The sequence below is a fragment of the Callithrix jacchus genome, chromosome 10 (assembly GCF_049354715.1).
Source record: "Callithrix jacchus isolate 240 chromosome 10, calJac240_pri, whole genome shotgun sequence".
NCBI classification, from domain to species: domain Eukaryota; kingdom Metazoa; phylum Chordata; class Mammalia; order Primates; family Cebidae; genus Callithrix; species Callithrix jacchus.
The window spans coordinates 63,955,362-63,979,476 of NC_133511.1; the positions used below are offsets into that span (position 1 = coordinate 63,955,362).

At 37.9% G+C, this 24,115-nt stretch overlaps 1 protein-coding gene across 5 annotated transcripts in view; it reads right to left on the reverse strand.

Annotated features, from left to right (window-relative positions):
* ACER3 (alkaline ceramidase 3) overlaps nt 1-24,115 on the reverse strand; it is a 204,996-nt gene that overhangs the window by 27,026 nt on the left and 153,855 nt on the right. For 3 of the 5 annotated variants that reach the window (XM_078340158.1, XM_002754801.7, XM_017977773.4), the window contains 3 exons: nt 16,727-16,808; nt 12,451-12,486; nt 679-737 (listed from right to left, as the gene is read on the reverse strand). In XM_078340158.1, coding sequence (XP_078196284.1) covers nt 679-737; nt 12,451-12,486; nt 16,727-16,808 — 177 coding nt within the window. Of the gene's footprint in view, nt 1-678; nt 738-9,391; nt 9,441-12,450; nt 12,487-16,726; nt 16,809-24,115 lie in introns of all 5 variants that reach the window. The other 2 variants (XR_013523230.1, XR_013523229.1) reach the window with 1 other exon arrangement.

The window sequence follows — 24,115 nt, forward strand, 5'->3', positions numbered from 1 at the left end:
GTTGTGTAAGATGTTACAGATGGAGGAGGTTGGTAAAGGATACATGGGATCTATTTTTTTTTTTTTAACAAATGCATGCATTTCTACAATTATCTAGAAGCTAAAAGTTTAATTAAAAAAAAAAGAACAAACTCACAAATCATACTACTTATTTATTGAACACCTATTGTATGGCAAGACCATATATAAGGTAATCTAATGAATGTTATTTAATTTTCATGAACTCCTAAAGATTATGCCCATTTCCCAAATAATCTTTCATGAAATACTAATTTTTTATAAAATTAAGTGCCTTCCTGGAGAGGTGTTATGTAAAAGGAATTCCCCAGTCAAGCAGGTTTAAGAAAGACGAAAACAACTTTTTTTTAACTGTAGGATTTTTAAGGTCTCCAATATCTAATGAACTTTATAAATATTCAAAGTGAGACCATTACAGACAGCTTTCTTTAATTTTCCCACGTCTTTAATTTTGGAACCCTAGTTTTCACATGATGCTCATTAACAATTTGTCTGAAGACCCAGTATTCCTTATAATATAACAATAAATGTTGGGTTATAGTTTTCTACCAACATCTCTACTGAAGTGAGCTTTTATGCGTTATTTCAATTTAGTCTATAGATTTACTGGTATAGTCTGAATATACTTCAATTATAGTGCAGATGATCCAAACTACTTACCATGTAACAATATAAATAGATCGAAGTACTAATGTAAAGACCAACATTCCATACATGACCTAAATAGGAAAGGAAAATGTTGTTAGTACATTCGTTATTCTTTGGCAAAGGAAGTCTATTTTTCCTACCAAAATAGCCTTTCCAATTAAATTTAAATATGTATCCTTCATTACATTTTAAAGAATACAATTTTAAAAATGTGTTAAATCACTAAGTCATGCTAACTTCTGAGGAAAAGAGCCTGCTTAATTTCATTAAATAACCAATTAAATAACCAATATCAGAAGTCCTATATCAATTTTAGGACTTGAATGGATCCATGAAATTTTAAATATCTGCTGAAACCTGAACAAATGCTGTAATTTTGCTTCATATTCCCAAGCTCCCCCCACTTCTCTTTAGCTTTGCTTTCAGCACAAATATTGTATTTTACAATAGCATAAACCTGAATTCGTCTAACTCTGCATTCATATGCATCCTCCCCTGGCATTCTTTCTCATCTCTAGTCTCTGAAAAAAAGAGGTGCCCACTTCTTGACCAAGGTTAATCTATTTTCCTGTGTTCTTTTTTCTATATGTTCCCACATCTTCCTAGCATTGGCTCTTCCTTCTCTTCTGTATTAAGCATTAGGTGAATATTAGTACCTGGAAAATGGAACCTAGTGGGAAAATGTGATATATATTAAATTTATAGCAAATACATATAAAGCCAGTAGTTGAGAAAGCACCATCCCGGTCAAGAAATAAATCCTTGTTAACACCCTAGAAGTGCTGCATGTGTCTTCCCAGTCCAACCCTCTCCCTTCCTTCTCAGAGGAAACCACTCTTCTGATTTGTATAATAAACATTTTGCTTTTATTTATATAATTACTAACTTAAAGTAGTCAGCTACATATGCATTCCTAAGTAATAATACTGTTTGCTTTTGAGTTATAACAGAATTTTGATTAAAATTTATTTTATATATATTTTTTGTGGCAGGGTCTTTTGTCGCCTAGGCTGGAGTGCAGTGGCATGATCATATCTCACTGCAGCCTTGATCTCCCAGGCTCAAGCCATCCTCTTGCCTCAGCCTCCAAAGTAGCTGGGACTACAGGTGTGTGCAACCACATCCTGGTTAATTTTTTTTCTTTTTAGTATAGACAGGTCTCACTGTGTTGCCCAGGCTGGTCTCAACCTTATGTGGATGAGAGTACAAAAGAAGCTGTGTATATGAATAGCTCTGGCTCTTCTGATGAGATGAAGATACTACATCTGCTATAATTCTCATCCCATGTCCTTCTATAAAACTAAGGAAATACAGTATTAGATTAAAGCTTATTAGAGTCTCATTGCCAGCTTAAATCCATAAACACAGCTATACTGCTAAAAATGGTGAAGAAGAAAGGCATAATCCCCATACTCACAGCAATTACAATCTAGGAAGGAGAGAGATAAGTAACCAAACAATTATAGTATTATAACTCTATGGCAGCAACTGTACAGAGTACTTTGTAAACACATAGAAAGGCCACCTAATCCAGACTTACACAGTTTAGAAAGTCTTTCTGGAGGATATGGTATTTAAAATTTTATACCTGAAGCTCATGTAGCAGTTAGTTACTTTAAAATAAAGTGGAAGAGAGTTGTTGGCATAGCTTATATTCTAGAGACAAGAAGGAAAAAAAAAGATCCTTATAGTATATTGCTGGAATATAGAATAGGAAAAATGGAGTCAGAGGCCAGAGGTCAAATCTGGCCTTTCAAGTCATGTTAAGGAGCTGGACTTTATATATAAGTAACGAAGGCCAGGTGTGGTAGCTTACACCTGTAATCCCAGCACTTTGGGAGGCCGAGGCCAGTTGGAGAACAGCCTGGCCAACATGGTGAAACCCCATCTCTACTAAAATGCAAAAATGAGTCAGGTGTGGTGGCAATGAGCCAAGATTGCATCACTACGCTCCAGCCTGCGGGACAGAGCAAGACTCTGTCTCAAAAAAAAAAAAAAAAGACTGGGTGCGGTGGCTCATGCCTGTAATCCCAACACTTTAGGAGGCTGAGGCAGGTGTATCACCTGAGGTCAGGAGTTTGAGACCAGCTGGGGTGCCAACAGAGTGAAACCCCACCTTTACTAAAAAATGCAAAAAATTAGCTGAGTGTGGTGGTGGGCACCTGTAATCCCAGCTACTCGGGAGGGCGAGGCAGGAGAATCACTTGAACCTGAGAGGTGGAGGTTGCAGTGAGCTGAGATTGTGCCATTGCACTCCAGCCTTGGCAACAAGAAAAAAAAAAAAAGAAAAGAAAAGAACGGAAAGCCAATGAAGGTTTCACCAATAGATAACATGGTCAGACTCATGTATTAGAAAGATGTCCCTGTCATGCTGAGTGGAGAATGAGAGGGAGGTGAGACTGACAGGAAATAAACCAATGATAATGTGTTGCAGTCATCTAAGTGAGAGATGGGGACCTGAACTTGGGTAATATCAGGGGAGATGCAGAGAAGTGGCTAGATTAGAGAGAGATTTAGGGTTCAGACTAATCATTAATTCAAATAAGAGAAAGAGGGGAAAGACAAGGATGATGGCCTAGTTTATGGCATGGACAGTTAGGTACATGGCAAAATTAATTATTGAATTAGAGAATATATGAAAAGAAAGGGAGAAAAATGGTGAGTTCACTTCTGCATATATGTTCAGAGTTTGATGTGCCAGTGAGATATCTAAGTAGAGATCTCTAGCAGAAGTTGGATACCTAGGTCTATAATTTAAAAGAAAAATCAGAGCTGAAGAAATAGAACTGTCAGCATATAGGAGTCAATGGGAAGGAATTTCTCAGGAAATATGTTTGTTAAACATATGAAATGATGGATTAGGAAAGAATCTATGCCTTGGCAATATCATGGGACTTTCTCAAACTAACTTTCTTCACTTCAGAGCACCCCTACCCCATCCTTTTGATGCTCCCCACTGCTAGTGGTCTACCCAGTATTCATTCTCTCCTTCTGACTATATAGAAACTGATTTATTTGGCTGGAAGCATGTTCAACTATATAAACTTGATTTCTCAACATATAGAGGTTTCCTTTTTTTTTTTCAATAAAAAAGATGATAAAAGATACTTTTCTGCTCCTTATAATCTTCATCTAATAATATGTATATTTTTATAGTGAAATTTTATCTTTCTATATTTAATCGTTTTTTCAGTCTCCAAACTCTAAAGACTATAAAAATATTATTACTGATTTCTCTGCTAAAGCAACTAATAAAAGTTAAATCAGGATAACAACACAGAGAAAGATGGCCTGTAATTTTAGACACAGTTGTTAGGTAAGGCCTCTCTGCTAAGTTAACATTTAAGCAGAGACGTGAATGAAGTGAGGATATAAATCATGTAGATAGCTGGGCACTAGTATCCTAGGCAGTGGAACAGTATGAATGCAAAAGTCCTAAAGTGGAAACATGCTTGTTGTGTTTGAAATATAAAGCAAGACTCAGTATGACTAGGGAGAATGAGGGAGAGGCAAGTGGAAGGATATCCACCTACCCTCACATGGTTTTTCTTTCTTTTTTTTTTTTTATTGCATTTTAGGTTTTGGGGTACATGTGCAGAGCATGCAATACAGTTGCATAGGTACACACATGGCAGTGTGTTTTGTTTGCTTTCTCCCCTTCACCCACATTTGGCATTTCTCCCCAGGCTATCCCTCCCCACTGCCCCCTCCCACTGGCCGTCCCCTTTTCCCCCCAATAGACCCCAGTGTTTAGTACTCCCCTCCCTGTGTCCATGTGTTCTCATTTTTCATCACCCGCCTATGAGTGAGAATATGCGGTGCTTCATTTTCTGTTCTTGTGTCAGTTTGCTGGGAATGATGTTCTCCAGATTCATCCATGTCCCTCCTACAAACGACACGAACTCATCATTTCTGATTGCTGCATAATATTCCATGGTGTATATGTGCCACATTTTCCCAATCCAGTCTATCATCAATGGGCATTTGGGCTGATTCCAGGTCTTTGCTATTGTAAACAGTGCTGCAATGAACATTCGTGTGCATGTGTCCTTATAGTAGAACGATTTATAGTCCTTTGGATATATACCCAGTAATGGGATTGCTGGGTCAAATGGAATTTCTATTTCTAAGGCCTTGAGGAATCGCCACACTGTCTTCCACAATGGTTGAACTAATTTACACTCCCACCAACAGTGTAAAAGTGTTCCTTTTTCTCCACATCCTCTCCAGCATCTGTTGTCTCCAGATTTTTTAATGATCGCCATTCTAACTGGTGTGAGATGGTATCTCAATGTGGTTTTGATTTGCATCTCTCTGATGACCAGTGACGATGAGCATTTTTTCATATGATTGTTGGCCTCATATATGTCTTCTTTCGTAAAGTGTCTGTTCATATCCTTTGTCCAATTTTGAATGGGCTTGTTTTGTTTTTTTCCTGTAAATCTGTTTGAGTTCTTTGTAAATTCTGGATATCAGCCCTTTGTCAGATGGGTAAACTGCAAACACTTTTTCCCATTCTGTTAGTTGCCGATTCACACTAGAGACTGTTTCTTTTGCTGTGCAGAAGCTGTGGAGTTTCATCAGGTCCCATTTGTCTATTTTGGCTTTTGTTGCCAATGCTTTTGGTGTTTTGTTCATGAAGTCCTTGCCTACTCCTATGTCCTGGATGGTTTTGCCTAGATTTCCTTCTAGGGTTTTTATGGTGCCAGGTCTTATGTTTAAGTCTTTAATCCATCTGGAGTTAATTTTGGTGTAAGGTGTCAGGAAGGGGTCCAGTTTCTGCTTTCTGCACATGGCTAGCCAGTTTTCCCAGCACCATTTGTTGAACAGGGAATCCTTTCCCCATTGCTTGTTTTTGTCGGGTTTATCAAAGATTGTATGGTTGTAGCTAAGTTGTGTTGCCTCTGATGCCTCTGTTCTGTTCCATTGGTCTATATCTCTGTTTTGGTACCAGTACCATGCTGTTTTGATTACTGTAGCCCTGTAGTATAGTTTGAAATCCGGTAGTGTGATGCCCCCCGCTGTGTTTTTTTTGCTTAGAATTGACTTGGCTATGCGGGCTCTCTTTTGGTTCCATATGAAGTTCATGGTGGTTTTTCCAGTTCTGTGAAGAAAGTCAATGGTAGCTTGATGGGTATAGCATTGATTCTGTAAATTACTTTGGGCAGTATAGCCATTTTCACGATATTAATTCTTCCTAACCTTGAACATGGAATGTTTCTCCATCTGTTTGTGTCCTCTCTGATTTCGTTGAGCAGTGGTTTGTAGTTTTCCTTGAAGAGGTCCCTTACGTTCCTTGTGAGTTGTATTCCAAGGTATTTTATTCTTTTTGTAGCAATTGTGAATGGCAGTTCGTTCTTGATATGGCTCTCTTTAAGTCTGTTATTGGGGTATAGGAATGCTTGTGATTTTTGCACATTGATTTTATATCCTGAGACTTTGCTGAAGTTGCTTATCAGTGTCAGGAGTTTTTGGGCTGAGGTGATGGGGTCTTCTAGGTATACTATCATGTCGTCTGCAAATAGAGACAATTTGGCTTCCACCTTTCCTACTTGAATAGCCTTTATTTCTTTTTCTTGCCTGATTGCTCTGGCTAGAACTTCCAGTACTATATTGAATAGGAGTGGTGAAAGGGGGCATCCTTGTCTAGTGCCGGATTTCAAAGGGAATGCTTCCAGTTTTTGCCCATTAAGTATGATATTGGCTGTTGGTTTGTCATAAATAGCTTTTATTACTTTGAGATACGTTCCATCGATACCGAGTTTATTGAGGGTTTTTAGCATAAAGGGCTGTTGAATTTTGTCAAATGCCTTCTCTGCATCAATTGAGATAATCATGTGGTTTTTGTTTTTGGTTCTGTTTATGTGGTGAATTACGTTGATAGACTTGCATATGTTGAACCAGCCTTGCATCCCCAGGATGAATCCTACTTGATCATGATGAATAGGTTTTTTGATTTGCTGTTGCAATCGGCTTGCCAATATTTTATTGAAGATTTTTGCATCTATGTTCATCATGGATATTGGCCTGAGGTTTTCTTTTCTTGTTGGGTCTCTGCCGGGTTTTGGTATCAGGATGATATTGGTCTCATAGAATGATTTGGGAAGGATTCCTTCTTTTTGGATTATTTGGAATAGTTTCAGAAGAAATGGTACCAGCTCCTCTTTGTGTGTCTGGTAGAATTCGGCTGTGAATCCATCTGGACCTGGGCTTTTTTTGTGTGGTAGGCTCTTAATTGCTGCCTCGACTTCTGCCCTTGTTATTGGTCTATTCATAGTTTCAGCTTCCTCCTGGTTTAGGCTTGGGAGGACACAGGAGTCCAGGAATTTATCCATTTCTTCCAGGTTTACTAGTTTATGTGCATAGAGTTGTTTGTAATATTCTCTGATGATGGTTTGAATTTCTGTGGAATCTGTGGTGATTTCCCCTTTATCATTTTTTATTGCATCTATTTGGTTGTTCTCTCTTTTCTTTTTAATCAATCTGGCTAGTGGTCTGTCTATTTTGTTGATCTTTTCAAAAAACCAGCTCTTGGATTTATTGATTTTTTGGAGGGTTTTTCGTGTCTCAGTCTCCTTCAGTTCAGCTCTGATGTTAGTTATTTCTTGTCTTCTGCTGGGTTTTGAGTTTTTTTTATCTTGCTCCTCTAGGTCTTTCAATTTTGACGATAGGGTGTCAATTTTGGATCTCTCCATTCTTCACATATGGGCACTTATTGCTATATACTTTCCTCTAGAGACTGCTTTAAATGTGTCCCAGAAATTCTGGCATGTTGTGTCTTCGTTCTCATTGGTTTCGAAGAACTTCTTTATTTCTGCCTTCATTTCATTGTTTATCCAGTCAACATTCAAGAGCCAGTTGTTCAGTTTCCATGAAGCTGTGCGGTTCTGGGTTGGTTTCTGAATTCTGAGTTCTAACTTGATTGCACTATGGTCTGAGAGGCTGTTTGTTATGATTTCAGTTGTTTTGCATTTGCTGAGCAGTGATTTACTTCCAATTATGTGGTCAATTTTAGAGTAGGTGTGATGTGGTGCTGAGAAGAATGTATATTCTGTGGATTTGGGGTGGAGAGTTCTGTAAATGTCTATCAGGTTTGCTTGCTCCAGGTCTGAGTTCAAGCCCTGGATATCCTTGTTGATTTTCGGTTTTTCTTTTTTATAGCAGTTTTCACCTTCTAACACGTATGCATACTATATAATATGAATTTACTTGTTATATCTATAGTGTATTGTTTCATATCATCCTATAGCACTGGTTTTTAAAAATCCTTGCTCAGTGGACTACAGCAATAGAAATCAAACTTGTCCCTTTCCTTGGCCTTTTACTTTCCTCCTCCAGCCCCTAGGTAGCCTTTCCATGAATCTTTCTAAAATGAGAATCTGATTTGGTCATACTGCAGCTTAAAACTCTTTAATGGCTCTTGACTGCTTATAATTTTAAGCATAGTATAAAGGGCTCCTCATGACCTAACCCCTCACCAGTAATCCAAACCCATCTCCTATATCTAGGGCCCACCATACCAAATATTTATAGTATACCTGTGCTTTTAAAACTTTTCTACAAAAGTACTCCTAATATCAAAGGAAGGATGACTTATTCCTGATGGACAAAGATGGGAGAGAGACACTGAAAACACAAACTTCTTTGACGTTTCCTATTTCATCCTATAAATTCATGTGGTCATTGTAGTCAATTCCGTAACACATTTATATTTGTTTTAACTTTAAAAAGTTTAATCCCAGCTGGGCACGATGGCACATGCCTGTAATCCCATCACTTTGGGATGTCAAAGCGGGCAGATCACTTGAGGTCAGAAGTTTGAGACCAACCTGGCCAACATGGCAAAACCCTGTCTCTACTGAAAATACAAAAATTAGGCAAGGTGCGGTGGCTCATTCCTGTAATCCCAGCACTTTGGGAGGCTGAGGTGGGTGGATCTTGAAGTCAGGAGTTCAAGACCAGCCTGGCCAACATAGTGATACCCTATCTCTACTAAAAATACAAAAATTACTTGGTGTGATGGCACACGCCTGCAGTCCCAGCTACTTGGGAGGCTGAGGCACAAGAATAACTGGAACCCGGGAGGCAGAGGTTGCAGTGAGCTAAGATCACACCACTCCACTCCAGTCTGGGTGACAGAGTGAGACTCTGTCTCAAAAAAAAAAAAGAAGTAAAAGTTTAATCCCTACAATATAGTTGAATAAAATAAATGTTCTAGGAAAACAGGCATGTTCAGATGCAGTCTGATTTTGTAAACATCTCAGCATGCTACCACAAATCCCTGGGTGAACTTGTACTCTTGTTTCATGTGCAAGAGTTACCAATTCATACTTCTGTACCTTAACACAGGGGTCCCCAACCCCTAGACTGGTACAGGTCTGCAGCCTGTTAGGAACTGGGCTGCACAGCAGGAGATGAGCTGCAGGCAAGTGAGCATTATCGCCTGAGCTCTGCCTATTTACTAAATCAGCAGTGGCATTAGATTCTCGCAGGAGCACAAACCGTATTGTGAACTGCACATACAGGGGATCTAGGTTATGTGCTTCTTATGAGAATCTAATGCCTGATGATATGAGGTGGAACAGTTTCATCCTCAAATCATCCCTGGGCTGTTCGTGGAGGAACTGTCTTCCATGAAACTGGTCTCTGGTGCTAAAAAGGTTGGCACCTGCTGTCTTAACACACGGTTCTTTATGGATGGAATAGACTTTCTCCACTTCCCTACCTGTGACATCTTGTTCATCTTCAAGACTCTCCTGAAGTCTATGAGTCATCTAAGCAGACAGAGCAAACTGCTTTTACATATTTATCACGAGAATTATACACTGCAATTATTGATTAGACAATGATCTTCTTGAGATTAGTGGCCATATCTTATTTGCCTATGTATATTAGTGTTAGTTAACATTTATTGAGTATTTATTATGTGACAAGGGTTTTATATGCATTATTTTATTCAGTCCTCAAACTTAGGAGGTTATTATAGAGACAGGATGCAAGTTCATTGAGGGCAGGTTTATAATTATTTTATTCACAGGTGTATGTATCTCTTGTGCCTAGTACAGCACCTGGCACATTGAAGGCACTTAAAAAGGATTTGTTTAGGCTGGACATGGTGGCTCACACCTGTAATCCCACCTGGGCTTCATTTATATAGAGGCTGAGGCAAGCAGATTGCTTGAGCTCAGGAGTTTGAGACCAGCTGGGCAACATGGCAAAACCCATCTCTAGAAAAGATGCAAAAGAACCTGTTGTAGTGGTATGTGCCTGTAATCCCAGCTACTTGGGAGGCTGAGGTGGGAAGACTGCTTGAGCCAAGGGGTCAAGGCTGTAGTGAGCTGTGATTGAGCCACTGCATTCATTACCTGAGTGACAGGGCAAGGCCCTATTTAAAAAAAAAAAGGTGGGGAGATTGTTGAACAAGGAGGAAACCAAAGCTCAAAGAGGTTAACTAACTTGTCTAGGGTGTACGGCTAGTAAGTGGAGGAGACTAGATTTTAAATCTGGGACTGCTTGACTGTATGTAGATTATAGTCTTTGCTATGCTGCCTCTCTGTCTCCAAATTCCAGCTCAGATTTTGGTACAGAGAAGGTAGACAGAAGACATCTGTTGAATGAATGAATGTCTTTTACCTTTAGGTTACTTATTTGCTTCACCCTAGCATTCTCTTATTTCTTCATTTCTCTATCCTGATTTTTAATCTCTACGGCTAGGACACAAGCCACAGTGGGCATGGGTGGACCTAGCTTTCATCCTGCTTCTCTTCTTATCAGTAAATATTACTGCTATACATGGAGAAGAAAACATTTAATACTGGAAAAACACATGGATATTGCACTAGGGGTAGTTACATTAAGAGCTGTTTTTTATTACATAGTGTCAAACAGTTCTAAAACACAAAATGAAAAATAGATGGTCATAAAACTTATAAAAATTAACCCAGAATTTCCACATTTTATATTTTTGTGGTCATGATATTTCTTAGTAAAGGTAAACAAGAAGTTTATAAAAAGTATTTATACAAATTAACTTGATTTATTATTATTTATCATTATTTTAAGACATAGAGTCTCACTATATTGCCTGGGCTGGAGTACAGTGACACGATCATAGTTCACTACAGCTTCAAACTCTTGGGCTCAAGGGATCCTCCTGCCTCAGCTTCCAGAATAGCTAGGAATACAGACATGTTCCACCATGCCCAATTAATTTCTTCTTCTTCTTCTTCTTCTTCCTCTTCCTCTTCCCCTTCTCCCTTCTCCTTCTCCTTCTTCTCTTTTTCTTCTCCTTCTCCTCCTTGTTCTTCTTTCTTCTTCTTCTTCTTTTTTTTTTTTTTTGCTATGTTGCCCTCATTAGTCTTGAACTCCTGGCTTTAAGCATTCTTCCCACCTCAGCCTCCCAAACCACTATTATAGGTATAAGCCACTGTGCCTGGCCAACTTCGTTTTTTATACTGTTAATAAAACTTTCCAAATAAAAGAGTAATTATATAATGGCATCATTTCAAGTTACAATAAACAAGAAAGTGATATCTTCTCTTTTCTTTCTTTGAGACAGAGTCTCATTCTGTCGCCAAGGCTGGAGTGCAGTGGCGCAATCCCGGCTCACTGCAACCTCCACCTCCTGGGTTCAAGCGATTCTCCTGCCTCGGCCTCCCGAGTAGCTGGGATTACAGGCATATGCCACCACACCCAGCTAATTTTTGTATTTTTAGTAAAGACGAGGTTTCACTATGTTGGCCAGGCTGGTCTCCTGACCTCAAGTGATCTGCCCGCCTTGGCCTCCCAAAGTGCTGGGATTACAGGTGTGAGCCACTGTGCCCAGCCGTGATCATTTCTTTTCTATAGCATTTACATTAGTTCATCTACCTGCAGCTGACCTGGAGAAAAGCAAGGCATAATCATGTGATTATAGAATACATTTCAATAGCCAGGTTCCAGTTAGATGATTATTGTATAGCTTGAATTGTAGAAGTTATAAGAACATTAGTAAATGTTTATATAAGCACAAAATACTTTAAAACTCTGGCAATTCTGCATAGTGTGGTTATTTATTCATTTTTGTTTGCTAGTTTGTTAAAAGAATGGTGAAAAGGAGTCAGACAAATTTAGGTTATAATCCTGGCTCTGCCCCTTAATAACTTTGTCACCCTAGGGAAAATTACTTAATATTTCTGAGTTCATTTTCCTTGAAATGTATATAATAATTCCCAATTCATAGGACTGTTGGTGAGATTACAAGTCTGTGTAGTAATGAGCATAGTACCAGACACATGGCAGCACTCAAAGACCTGTCTATTTCACTCTGGTTTCATAATGGCATGCACTTAAATCACTATTTCCTATAATAAAGTTTCCTATGTCTGCTTCTTTTAATGTAAATAACCTCCCATGTCAAAAAATGTGTTAAAATATATTAGGGGGAAAATATTTAAGGAATTCTCAGTCTGTCTTTTCTAGATGTCATAAAAAGGCTTGCGTGTATGTGCATAATGCTTCCTGTTCTTTCTGCTTATAATAGCAATGTTGCATCTGTCGCATTACTGAATACCAACAGCCAGCTGGACCTGTGCATTGGCTATCCCAGGTATATTCCCGTTACCTACACTTGGGTCCTGTAGGCATTTGACTTTGTAACCTCTCTTTTAAACACTGAACTTCCTTAGAACATCTATCATTTCATTTTTAAAAATTTTATCTGCATATCATTTCTTAGACAAGGAAATCACAAAGCAGGCATGTATTATTAAACAATCTAATGTGTAATAATTTACAAAAAATTACCTGATGGAATATCGGCTCTTTTACCTTAAGGTAAACCTGCAAAATATTAGAAAAAACACATGTGAATGAAGTACATTATAAAGGGGGAGAAACCTATTCCAACTACTCTGTAAATCCCAAACCTCTCCTGCTTCCCCCATCCTACTTAGATTTGAATCCAGCCATGTAAAAGCAATCAGATCAAGTAGCATGCCACAGTGGGGCTAATATCTATAGCAAGACCTTAGTGCTAGCCCTGCTATGGTCAGTAGAGTGTTTTAGATCTGTTGTGGACTACTCCCGACTCTGCATCAGTATCAAGGATGGATAAGGATACAGGGATACTCATGAGGAGTGAAGAGGTTATGCTGACAATCCCTATAGCAGATCTGTTCTACAACAGAGACAACACCGGACTGAGAGATAGGAGTAAATTTCAAACTCTGCCACTTACTTGCTACAGGCCTTGGGCAAGTTATTTAACTAAAAGGTTCATTTTTTCTCATCTGGATAATGAAGAATAATAATGGTGAGGAATGATAAGCTAAAATACCTGAAAGTGTCTAGCACACAGTAGGTGCTCAGTAAGTAAAGACATTTAAAACCAATTTATTGTGCTTTCTTATGCTTCCAGAAATCTCTAACTAACCTTTCTACATGTATTCACAGTTACACAGACCCTAGTTGTAGGGTCCAATGTCATGTGGATGATTAAGCTCAGTGCCTACTCAAGATTTAGCATGCATATATTGCCCTGCAGGGACACAATTTTTAAATGATATGGTACAGGGGAATCAAAATTCAACTCATAACCCTGCTATGACTCTCATCACTTGCAGGACAAAGTTTACTTTTCTTAGCCTAACATTCAAATCCTTCCATGACTCCTGCCTTTCTGTTTGGTCTCACTACTATTTTCTTGTCTCCTCCTCATCCAAGACTCCAGAAAGTACTGTGCTTCCTCAAATGGGCTCGCTTCATGCTTCCATATCTTTAAACATACTGCTCTCCACTTTGTTCAGAAATCCTCCTCTACTCATTACTCATCTTTTAGGATTCAACTAAAACTATACTTCCTTCTTGAAGCCTTTTCTGATCCTTTCTCTATACAGCAGAAGCCATTCACCCTCCTTTCTACCATTATTCATGTATAAACTTTGTGGCATTTAATAGTTTGTTTCTCTCCCTACAAGTCTATAATATATTTCTACATCCTCATTTAATGTGGCAATTTCATAAAATTTTATGTAATTTTATTATTTGGCTATAAAATTTCTTACTTCTGGAGGAAGTTTCTACCATCAGTACAAAATAAACAAAAACCCAGATTATTTCCTTTAAGCACGATGAGCTTTAAAAATATGATGTGCATGAGACATTATATATCTGTAACTCTAAACCCAGTAAGGGAGAATGCTTTTAATCTCTGAAATTTCTTATTTCAAAATTTCCATTCATATAGGTAATGCTATCAGATTCCCATTGTTACCAATAAAAGAAATGCAAAAGGACATGCCTCTTAAAGACATTTTTTTAAGGCAAACAATTATGGAGTCCTTAGTATGTGTTAGGTATTAATTTTCACAACTAACATAAAATATATACTATTATTTTCTTCATTTAACAGATGAAGGAAACTAAGGCTGAGAGAGATTAAGTAATTTGCAAGGTCTCGAAGTTTCTAAGTAAGCTGGATCCAAACTTAGATCTGATTTCAAAGTCTGTCTCTGCCACCAATTCTCTATATAAACTTGATTGGCCAGGCAAGTCACTGACAATCTCTGGACTTGATTCTCTTCTTTCATATCATAACAAGATTTCATTTCACGTCTGAAATTCTACAATTCTTTAATGATTAGCCAATATGTAGTTGATATGGTTTGACTGTGTGCTGACCCAAAATCTCATCTTGAATTGTAATCTGAATTGTAATCCCCACGTGATGGGTGAGGGGCTTTCTGGGAGGTGAATGTATCATGGGGGTGGTCCCCCCTGCTGTTCTCATCAAAGTGAGTGAGTTCTCAAGAGATCTGATGGTTTTATAAGGAGCTTCTTCCCCCTTCACTCTGCACTTCTCTCTCCTTCCACTATGTGAAGGACATGTTTGCTTCACCTTCCACGATGACTGTAAGTTTCGTGAGGCCTCTCCAGCCATGCGGAACTGAGTCAATTAAACTTCCTTCTTCCTTCCTTTATAAATTACCCAGTCTTGTTTTTGTTTTTTTTTTTTTTGTTTTTGAGATGGAGTCTCCTTCTTTTACCCAGGCTGGAGTGCAGTGGTGTGACCTCAGCTCAATGCAATCTCTGCCTCCCAGTTTCAAGCAATTCTCCTGCCTCAGCCTTCTGAGTAGCTGGGATTACAGGCATGTGCCACCACACCCAGCTAACTTTTTTTTTTTTTTTTTTTTTTTTTAGTAGAGACGGGGTTTCACCATGTTGGTCAGGCTGGTCTTGAACTCCTGACCTCACAATCCGCCCACCTCAGTCTCCCAAAGCGCTAGGATTACAGGCATGAGCCACTGTGCCTGGCCTTGGATATTTCTTTACAGCAGCATGAGAATGGACTAAGACAGTAGTTTAGGCAAAGAAATGTGGAAACAAGTAAATAGTGTATATGTGCCCTTTCAACCTCCTATTCAACATCTCAAATAACTGAAATCTAGCTTCTGCCTCCATCAATTTACTACTGACAGCATCCTCATTAAGGTTACCTGGTCTTCTAACTGAAAATCTTTATTAGCGTTCAATCTTCACTGTACTCATCCTTTCAGAGGCAACTGTTCTTCCATTTTTCACTTCTAGAAATCTTTGTACTCCATGACATCAGGTTTTCCTAGCTTTCTTACATACCTGATTACTTGTTTTCAGTCTCTTTTGCCAGCTCCATTTCTTCCACCTAGTCCTCAAATGTAAGCATTTCATTAGGTTGTACTTTTAGTCTGTTTGTTTGTTTGTTTTGAGACAGGATCTCACTCTGTCATCCAGGCCAGAGCGCAGTGACACAATCACGGCTCACTGAAGCCTTGACCTCCTGGGCTCAAGTGATCCTCTCACCTCAGCTTCCTGAGTAGCTGGGACACAGGTACATGCCACTACATCTGGTTAATTTAAAAAAAAATTTTTGTACAGACAAGGTCTCACTATATTGCCCAGCTGGTCTTGAACTCCTGGGCTCAAGCAATCCTCCCATATAGACCTCCCAAAGTGCTGGGATTACAGAAAGGAGCCACCATGCCTGGCGGCTCCACTCTACTTCGAGGATAAAAATTTGCTTAAACAAAGCATATAAGCGTATTACAATCTGATATTTGTTTAATTCTATAGACTCATTCACTGCTCATCCATTACCATATGTTCCAGCCATATTAAATCTTGCCCATATTAAATCATCACCATTCAAACAGTGGTGATGATTGAATGAGACAATAAAGGTAAAGTAGTTACAATATCTGGCATATAGTAAGTTATTAAAATGGTAGTTTACTATGTTGTTCCAAAGTTCTCTGCCTATGAACAAACAATAGTGCTATCTACAAATGTTTCACCACACTCTTGCCCAGTGGCCTGATGAACTCCTAATCATCAGTTAAATTCTAGTTCAAGTGCCTCCTCTTGGAAGCTTTCCTTGACACATGCAGGCAGCCTGATTGAACCACCTTTATCTCATCATTGTATGAGTAGTTTTTATCTCTATTATTGTAATTATTATTTTTTGATGCGATTTTTTTGTGTACATGCTTAAATGCTCTAATAGAATGAGCTCCTCACAGATAAGCAACTGCTTTTTAATCATCTCTGTATTTCTAGAGCCTGACATGGTAGGTTTTCAATATATGCTTGTTGAAATAAATATTTTCACATTATAAAATGCAATTTACTTGAGGAAAAAAAGCATTAATGTATAATCAGAAGTGACTAGCTGTCTCAACTTATTAGGGAAAAGTTAATCATTAAAATAGTCACATTAGGACCAATGGAGCTGAGCCAATCTCTCATTTTTAACAAATAGATATGTCCATCTATAAGAAAAGTTAATTTTCCCCTATTGCTACTAAATATTTGCTTTTTTGCTTTCTCTCTTTAAAAACTAAACAGATTTTAAAAGTTATTTCAATTACAGTGAGAAATAACATTTGAACAGGGTACAAGGGAGCAATATTTGTCAGTGCAATATTCTAGTTTTGTATAGAAAGATTTCAGTTTGACATCATGAAGCAAATACTGAAAGTAAAATATGCCAAACTCCATAAATGGCAAACTTATATGCTTAATCTGTTAGAAACAAAATATGACTTACTGTGGTTACTATTAAACTGAATAGAACTAAGGTAAAAAGCAGATGGTAGTTTACTGAGTTCTTGATCTTGAAACATTCAAACCTTGAAAAAAAGAGAGAAAGAAACTTTTTAAAGAATATATAAGTAGGAACATAAATAGAATGCTGCTTTACCACTTCCCTGTATCTCTTGATGATTGAGTGATATCAATCATTTCTTTCCACTCATATTCTTTCTTTCCACTCAGGTTCTAAGAAAACCTGTACTGCCCATTATCCTCTAAGAAGCTGGAAGGACTAGGAGTAGACACATGACTTAAACTGGGACAATGAAAGGCTCTCACCTGAAGTCTGGAGTTTGGGAGCTAAGACTGAATCAATTCAGTATAGAGAGTCAGCTGGGCAGAGTGGCCCATGCCTGTAATCCTAGCACTTTGGGAGGCCAATGCAGAAGGATCACTTGAGCGCAAGAGTTCGAGACCAGCCTGGGCAACAAAGTGAGACCCTGTGTCTACAAAAAATAAAATAATTAGTGGGCATGGTGATGCATGCTTCCAATCCCAGCTACTTGGGATGCTGAGGTGGGAGGAGAGTTTAAGCCTGGGAGATAGAGGCTCCTGCCTGGGTGACAGACCAAGACCCAGTCTCCAAAAAAAAACAAAACAAAACAACACTATAGAGAGTCAAAGTCATATGGACTCAAGGTCTGAGGCTGATATTGGAGACAGCCAAATTGAATGAACAAGTAGATGAATAAGCAGAAGTATTTGCAGGGAGAGAGAAATACAGCAGATACAAAGACATGAAGCCATGTGGAGAGGAAGGAATGGCAAAAAGAGGAGGGAAGAACCTGCCCTTCCAGTTCTAGTAAGGTGGGGCTATACTTCCTGCTATTGGGTTCCATATACTTTCCTCATATCCTTACAGTAAATAAATAATCTCTCCTAATTCAAGCTAGCTTGAATAGTTTCTATATATTGGAACTAATGATTCCTAAGAAACATTACTGTAGAAAATACCAATCTATTGTAATTGTCTCTTTCCTTATCAGTCTCCCCAACTAGCCTGAGAATTCCTTGTGTGCAGGAATAAATCTTATTTTTTTCATATATCTAGCACAAAGATAACGCTTGATACATAGGAGGTATCTTGTAAATAAGGCAATATGAACAAACAATTGGCCATCAGTGAGTATCCAATCCAACGTTTGAGTACCATGGTATAGGCAGGAAGAGTGTTCTCTCAATTTACTAATTGGCTGTGGGAATTGGACCAACTCTTATTTTCTTATTTGTAAGGAAAGGTTGTTAGAACAGGCATTTTCTAAGACCTCTTTTACTTTTAAATTTTGTGACTTGGACAATGATAAAAATATTAGGTGAAATATTAGTTTTTACTTTTAAACTCTATTATTCCAAATTCTTAAGCAAGTTATCTGTTAAGAAACCAAAGGTCTTTAGGAGGCCTAGCTTGTATTTATTACCATGGTTATTTCACTTCATTATATATAGTCACTTTCTTATCTGTCCCCTTTCTCAGACAATGAGTTCCTTGACTCTGTATCCACAGAGACTAGGATCATGCCTAAAATGAACGTTTTCCAGTACATGTTTCACAAATGAACAAGCATAAGCACACAGAAGGCAAGACGAATTTAAAAATCATTAGAAGGCTTCGCATATTTGATATGTTCAAAGAATATCCTAAGGAACCAATAGAAAAATGAATAAATTGGCAAGATCATGGGATAAGAGGTCAATATGCAAAAATCACTTGCATTTCTAAATGCTGGCTACAAATAACTGGAAAATAAACCTTTTAAAAAGCAATACTGGTGGAGATGAGATCCAAGATGGCTGATCGCTAACAGCTCGGGATTGTAGCTCCCAGTGAAAGCGCAGAGAATGAGAGGACGCCACACTTTCATACAAATTTTCGTTGCTCACAGACCAGAAGATTCCCAGTGGAGGGGCTCCATGGGTCGCCAGTGCGACTCTTGTGGCCAGCGCAGCGGTTTCCCTGGCACCTCGGCGCAGCAGCTCTTTGTGCAGAGTAAACAGGAGGAGATTCCTGGGCAGAAGAGCACCATCAGTCTTATCGCTGCTGTTTTGGCTGGCACAGTGGGTTGCTCAGATTCCAGCACTGGGAATCAATAAACTGCGTGTCCACTCAGAAACCCAACTAGAAAGGCGGTAATCGTAAAGACAACAGATGGATAAATTTATAACAAAGGGAAGAAACCAGCCTAAAAAGGCTGAGCATACCCAAAATCAGAACCCCTCTCCCTCTACAGGGGATTGCAGTTCCTCATCAGCAACGGAACAAGCCCTGATGGAAAAGGACTGTGTGCCATTAACAGAAGTACACTTCAGAAGGTGAATGATAAGAAACTTCTGGGAGCTAAAAGAACTTGTTCTAACCCAATGTAAAGAAACTTAAGAACTTTGAAAAAAGGTTTGATGAAATGCTAACAAGAATAAACAATATAGAGAGGAATATGAATGAACTAATGAAGCTGAAAAACACACAAAAAAACTTTTATGCACGAGTTTGAATAGCCGAATTGATCAAGCAGAAGAAAGGATATCAGAGGTTGAAGATCTACTTAATGAAATAAAACAAGAAGATAAGAATAGAGAAAAAAGGATAAAAAGGAATTAGCAAAGTCTCCAAGAAATATGAGACTATGTCAAAAGACCTCATTTACGTTTGATAGGTGTACCTGAATATGACGAAGAGAATGAATCCAAGCTGGAAAATACCCTTCAGGATATTATTCAGGAAAACTTTCCGAATCTAGCAAAGCAGGACAATATTCAGCCCCAGGTAATACAGAGAACACCACAAAGATATTCCTCAAGAAGAGCAACACCAAGGCACATAATCGTTAGATTCACCAGGGTTGAAACAAAGGAGAAAATACTAAGGGCAGCCAGAGAGAAAGGTCAGGTTACCCACAAAGGGAAGCCTATTAGACTTACAGCAGATCTCTCAGCAGAAACCCTACAAGCCAGAAGAGAGTGGGGGCCAATATTCAACATCCTTAAAGAACAGAATTTTCAGCCCAGAATTTCATATCCTGCCAAACTAAGCTTCACAATTGAAGGAATAATAAAATTTTTTATGAACAAGCAAGTACTCAGAGATTTTATTACCACCAGGCTGGCTTTACAAGAGCTTCTGAAAGAAGCATTATACATAGAAAAAATAAGCCAGTATTAGCCTTTCTAAAAATATACCAAAAAGTAAAGAGCATCAACATAAAGAAGAATTTACTTCAACGAATCGATAAAATAGCCAGTTAACATCAAATGGCAGTAACCCTAAATTTAAGTTGACTAAATCCCCCAATCAAAAGATACAGCCAAAACCTAATGGTACGCTACATCCAGACCCATTTCACATCCAAAGATACACAAAGACTGAAAGGGATGGAGAAAGATTTACCAACCAAATGGAGAGCAAAAATAAATAAATAAATAAAAAGCAGGAGTTGCAATTTTTGCATCTGATAAAATAGATTTCAAAGTAACAAAGATATAGTGGTAAAAGGATCAGTGCAACAATAAGAGCTAATGATCCTAACACCCAGATGCATAAGACTCATAAAGAGATTTAGACTCAACGAGACAGAAAATTAATAAGGATATCCAGGACTTGAACTCAGATACGGAACAAGTAAACTCAATAAATATTTATAGAGCTCTCCACTTTAAATACAGAAAATATACATTCTCTACCTTAAATACACAAAATATTGATTGGCCATTATTAATACCCATTTTTAGAATAAAGCTACATTCCCATTCTCTCTCCCTCTTTTTCTTCTTCTTTCTTCCTCTCCTTCACTCCTTTTTTTCTTTCTTTCAAAAAAAAAATCCATGTCTTTATTTTTTATTCTGTTTGTTTCTTTTGCTGAAAAACTTTATAAAAATAAATAAATAAATAAAAATTAAATAAAAATAAATAAATAAAAAGCAATAGTATGGTAGAGTGTGGTGGCTCACGCCTGTAATTCCAGCACTTTGGGAGGCTGAGATGGGCAGATTGCTTGAGGTCAGGAGTTTGAGACCAGCCTGGGCAACATGGCAAAATCCTGTTTCTACAAAAGTTCAGAAATTAGCTGGGCATCGTGGAGTGCACCTGTAGTCCCAGCTATTTAGGAGGCTGAGGTAGGAGGATAGCTTGAGCTTGGGATGAGGAGGTTGTAGTGAGCCAAGATGGTACCAATGCACTCTACTCTGGGTGAGAGCTAGACCCCGTGTCAAAGGGAAAAAAAAAGCAATACTATTGAAAATAGCATCCTAAGCATGAAAAACATAGGGTTAAATTTAACAAAGATTTATTAACTGAATTACAAAACATCACTGAGAAAAATTAAAGAAAACTAAATAAACGGAGAAATATACCACATTCATGGTTTGGAAGACTTAGTATTTTACGATATTAACTGTCCTCAAACTGGTCTATAGAGTCAATGAAATTACAGTCAACCTTCCAACAGGCTATTTTGTGGAAATTGACAAGCTGACTCTAAAATTTATGTGGAAATGCAAAGGACCTAAAATTTCCAAATCTATATTGCAAAAGAACAAAATTGGAGGACTTACTCTAACTGACTTCCAGATTTGCAATAAACCTATAGTAACTAGAGAGTATGAGGATACATGTAGTGACCAATAAAATAAAACAGAAAAAAAGTATCAAGATAATTTAATGCTGAAAGAATAATATTCTTGAAAGATGGTTCTGGAACAACCAGATACTAGTAAGGAAAACATGATCTTCGACAAAATTAACTCAAAATGGATCATGGACCTAAATGTAAAATAAACAAACAAACAAACAAAATATCTTTGATCCTGGGAAGGCAAAGATCTCTTAGCACACAAAAACACTATTCATAAACATTTAAAAAATAACTTGAATTTCATAACAATGTAAACTTCTGTTCTTCAAAAGACAATAAATGAAAAGTCACAGACTGGAAAAACATTTAAATACAAACATCTGACAGGACTTGAACCCAAAATACATAAAGAATTTTTACAATTCAATATGAGAAAAAGCTAGTTAATAAAAATGGGGAAAAGGTTTGAACAGATAGTTGTTAATACATACAAATGGACAATTAGCATATAAAAAGATGCACATCATCATTAGTCGCTAAGAAAATACAAATTAAATCACTACAGACATAGTATATTATTCTCACTATAATGACTAAAATAGAAAAGACTGATAATACCAAGTCTTGGCCAGGATATAGAGCAAATGAAACTCTCATGTATTGCCAGTAGAACCATAATAAGGTACAACTAAATTGAAAAACAGTTTGGCAATTTCCTATAAAGCAAAACATATACTTACCATACAACATAGAAATTCCACTTCTAGGTATTCACCCAAGAGAAGTGAAGACATACATCCATATAAAGACTTGTTAACAGATACACATAGTCCTTTTATTCATAGTAGCCCCAGACTGGCAACAACCTTAATGTTCAATATTGGTAAACGGTGTAATCATATAATGGAATACTACTAATGATATATGTAACAACAGAGATGAATATATTCATCAAAAGTAACTGGCAGATTAGTGCCCTCAAAAAATATTATACTGAATAAAAGAACCTGGTTACAAAAGTGTACATACTGTATAATTATTTTATATGAAATTCCAGAGCAGACAAACTAATCTATAATTATAGAAAGCAGATTGGTGGTGGCCTGGAGCTCAGGGTAGGAGTCAGTATTAACTGTAATGGGTCAGAAAAGAATGTTCTAAAGTGACAGAAATGTTCTGTTTTTCTTTCTTGATATAAAGGTAATGGGGATACAGGAGCATACATTTGTCAAAACTCATCAAACCATACACTTAAACTGGGTGCATTTTCTTACATGTAAACTATGTGTCAATACAATGGATTAAAAATTATTTCAGCCTTTCATTTCCTTCTAAGTGTCACTTAAAGTGTACTATAGCAGGTTCTTTCTGAATGGGGGAATATCAGCATAAACAGATACTGCAGAAGATTGCTTGGAAAAGATTAGAATCCAGAGACATAGTTTGAGAAACAAACACTTTGCATGCTCTTTTTGTATATTCCTTTTTATACTCTGAGGTGGTAGCAATGATGAAACTTCTGTTTTATTCACTATGACAGTCAGGACACCATGCTCCATTTTCATATAATGGCAAGCTCTATCCTTTTCTACTCCACTCAGCTTTGTATGTCTCAGGAGTCGTATTAGTCATATCACATGAAAACTGCTTGTTTCTGTTTCCTTTACTAAACTACAAATTTCTTGAGGTAAAAGGACTACTTCTTACTTAATTTCCCAATCCCAGTGCCTATCACAGTGCATGATACATGAATAACATACAGTAAGTTTGTTTTATAAACAAATAAATCATTTATTTTAATCTTCATGGGAAATTTATAAGTACTATAACCTCCACTTTTACAAGTGAAGGAACAAAGATTAAGTGACTCACTTAATTAAGCTCATTCAGTTAATAAATATCAGAGCTGAAAACTGAACTGTAGCATCAGTATCCTTATCTTCTAAGTAATATCTGCGGTTCCCTAGCACTAAAACCCCCTTTTTTTAGACAGGGTTTTGCTCTATCCCCCAGGCTAGAGGGCAGTGGCAGCACAATCACAGCTCATTGCAACCTTGACCTCCTGGGCTCAGGCAATCCTCCTACCTTAGCCTCCTGTATAGGTGTGCACCACCATGCAAGCTAATTTTTAATTTTTTTTTTTTTTTTTAGAGACAGGGTTTTACTATATTGCCCAGGCTCGTCTTGAACTCCTGGGCTCAAGCAATCCTCCTGCCTTGGCCTTCCAAAGTGTTGGTATTACAGATGTGGGCAACTGCGCCTGGCTCCTAGCATGAATACTTAAAGAGTTCTTTGAATCCATTATATGATGGTTATCTGATTCTTTTCAATATAGTCACAATTGCTAGCTCAAGAATATCTTCTCCTAAAGATACCTAAACATCAGAATAGTTTTTAAAATATGTTATTGCCAGGCATGGTGGTTCATGCCTGTAATCCCAGCACTTTGGGAGGCTGAGGCAGGCAGATCACCTGAGGCCAGTTCAATACCATCCTGGCCAACATGGTGAAACCCCGTCTCTACTAAAAATATAAAAATTAGCCGGGTGTGGTGGAGCATACTTGTAATCCCAGCTACTCGGGAGGCTGAGGCAGGAGAATCGCTTGAACCTGGGAGGCGGAGGTTGCAGTGAGCTGAGATCACGCCACTGCACTCCAGCTTGGGTAGCAGAGTGAGACGCCATCTCAAAAAAAAAAAAAGTTATCAAAAGGAGTTTACCTCAAAGTATTTTTTTAGATCAAGGTGACCAACTATGGCTCAAGAGCCAATCTCTTGGCCT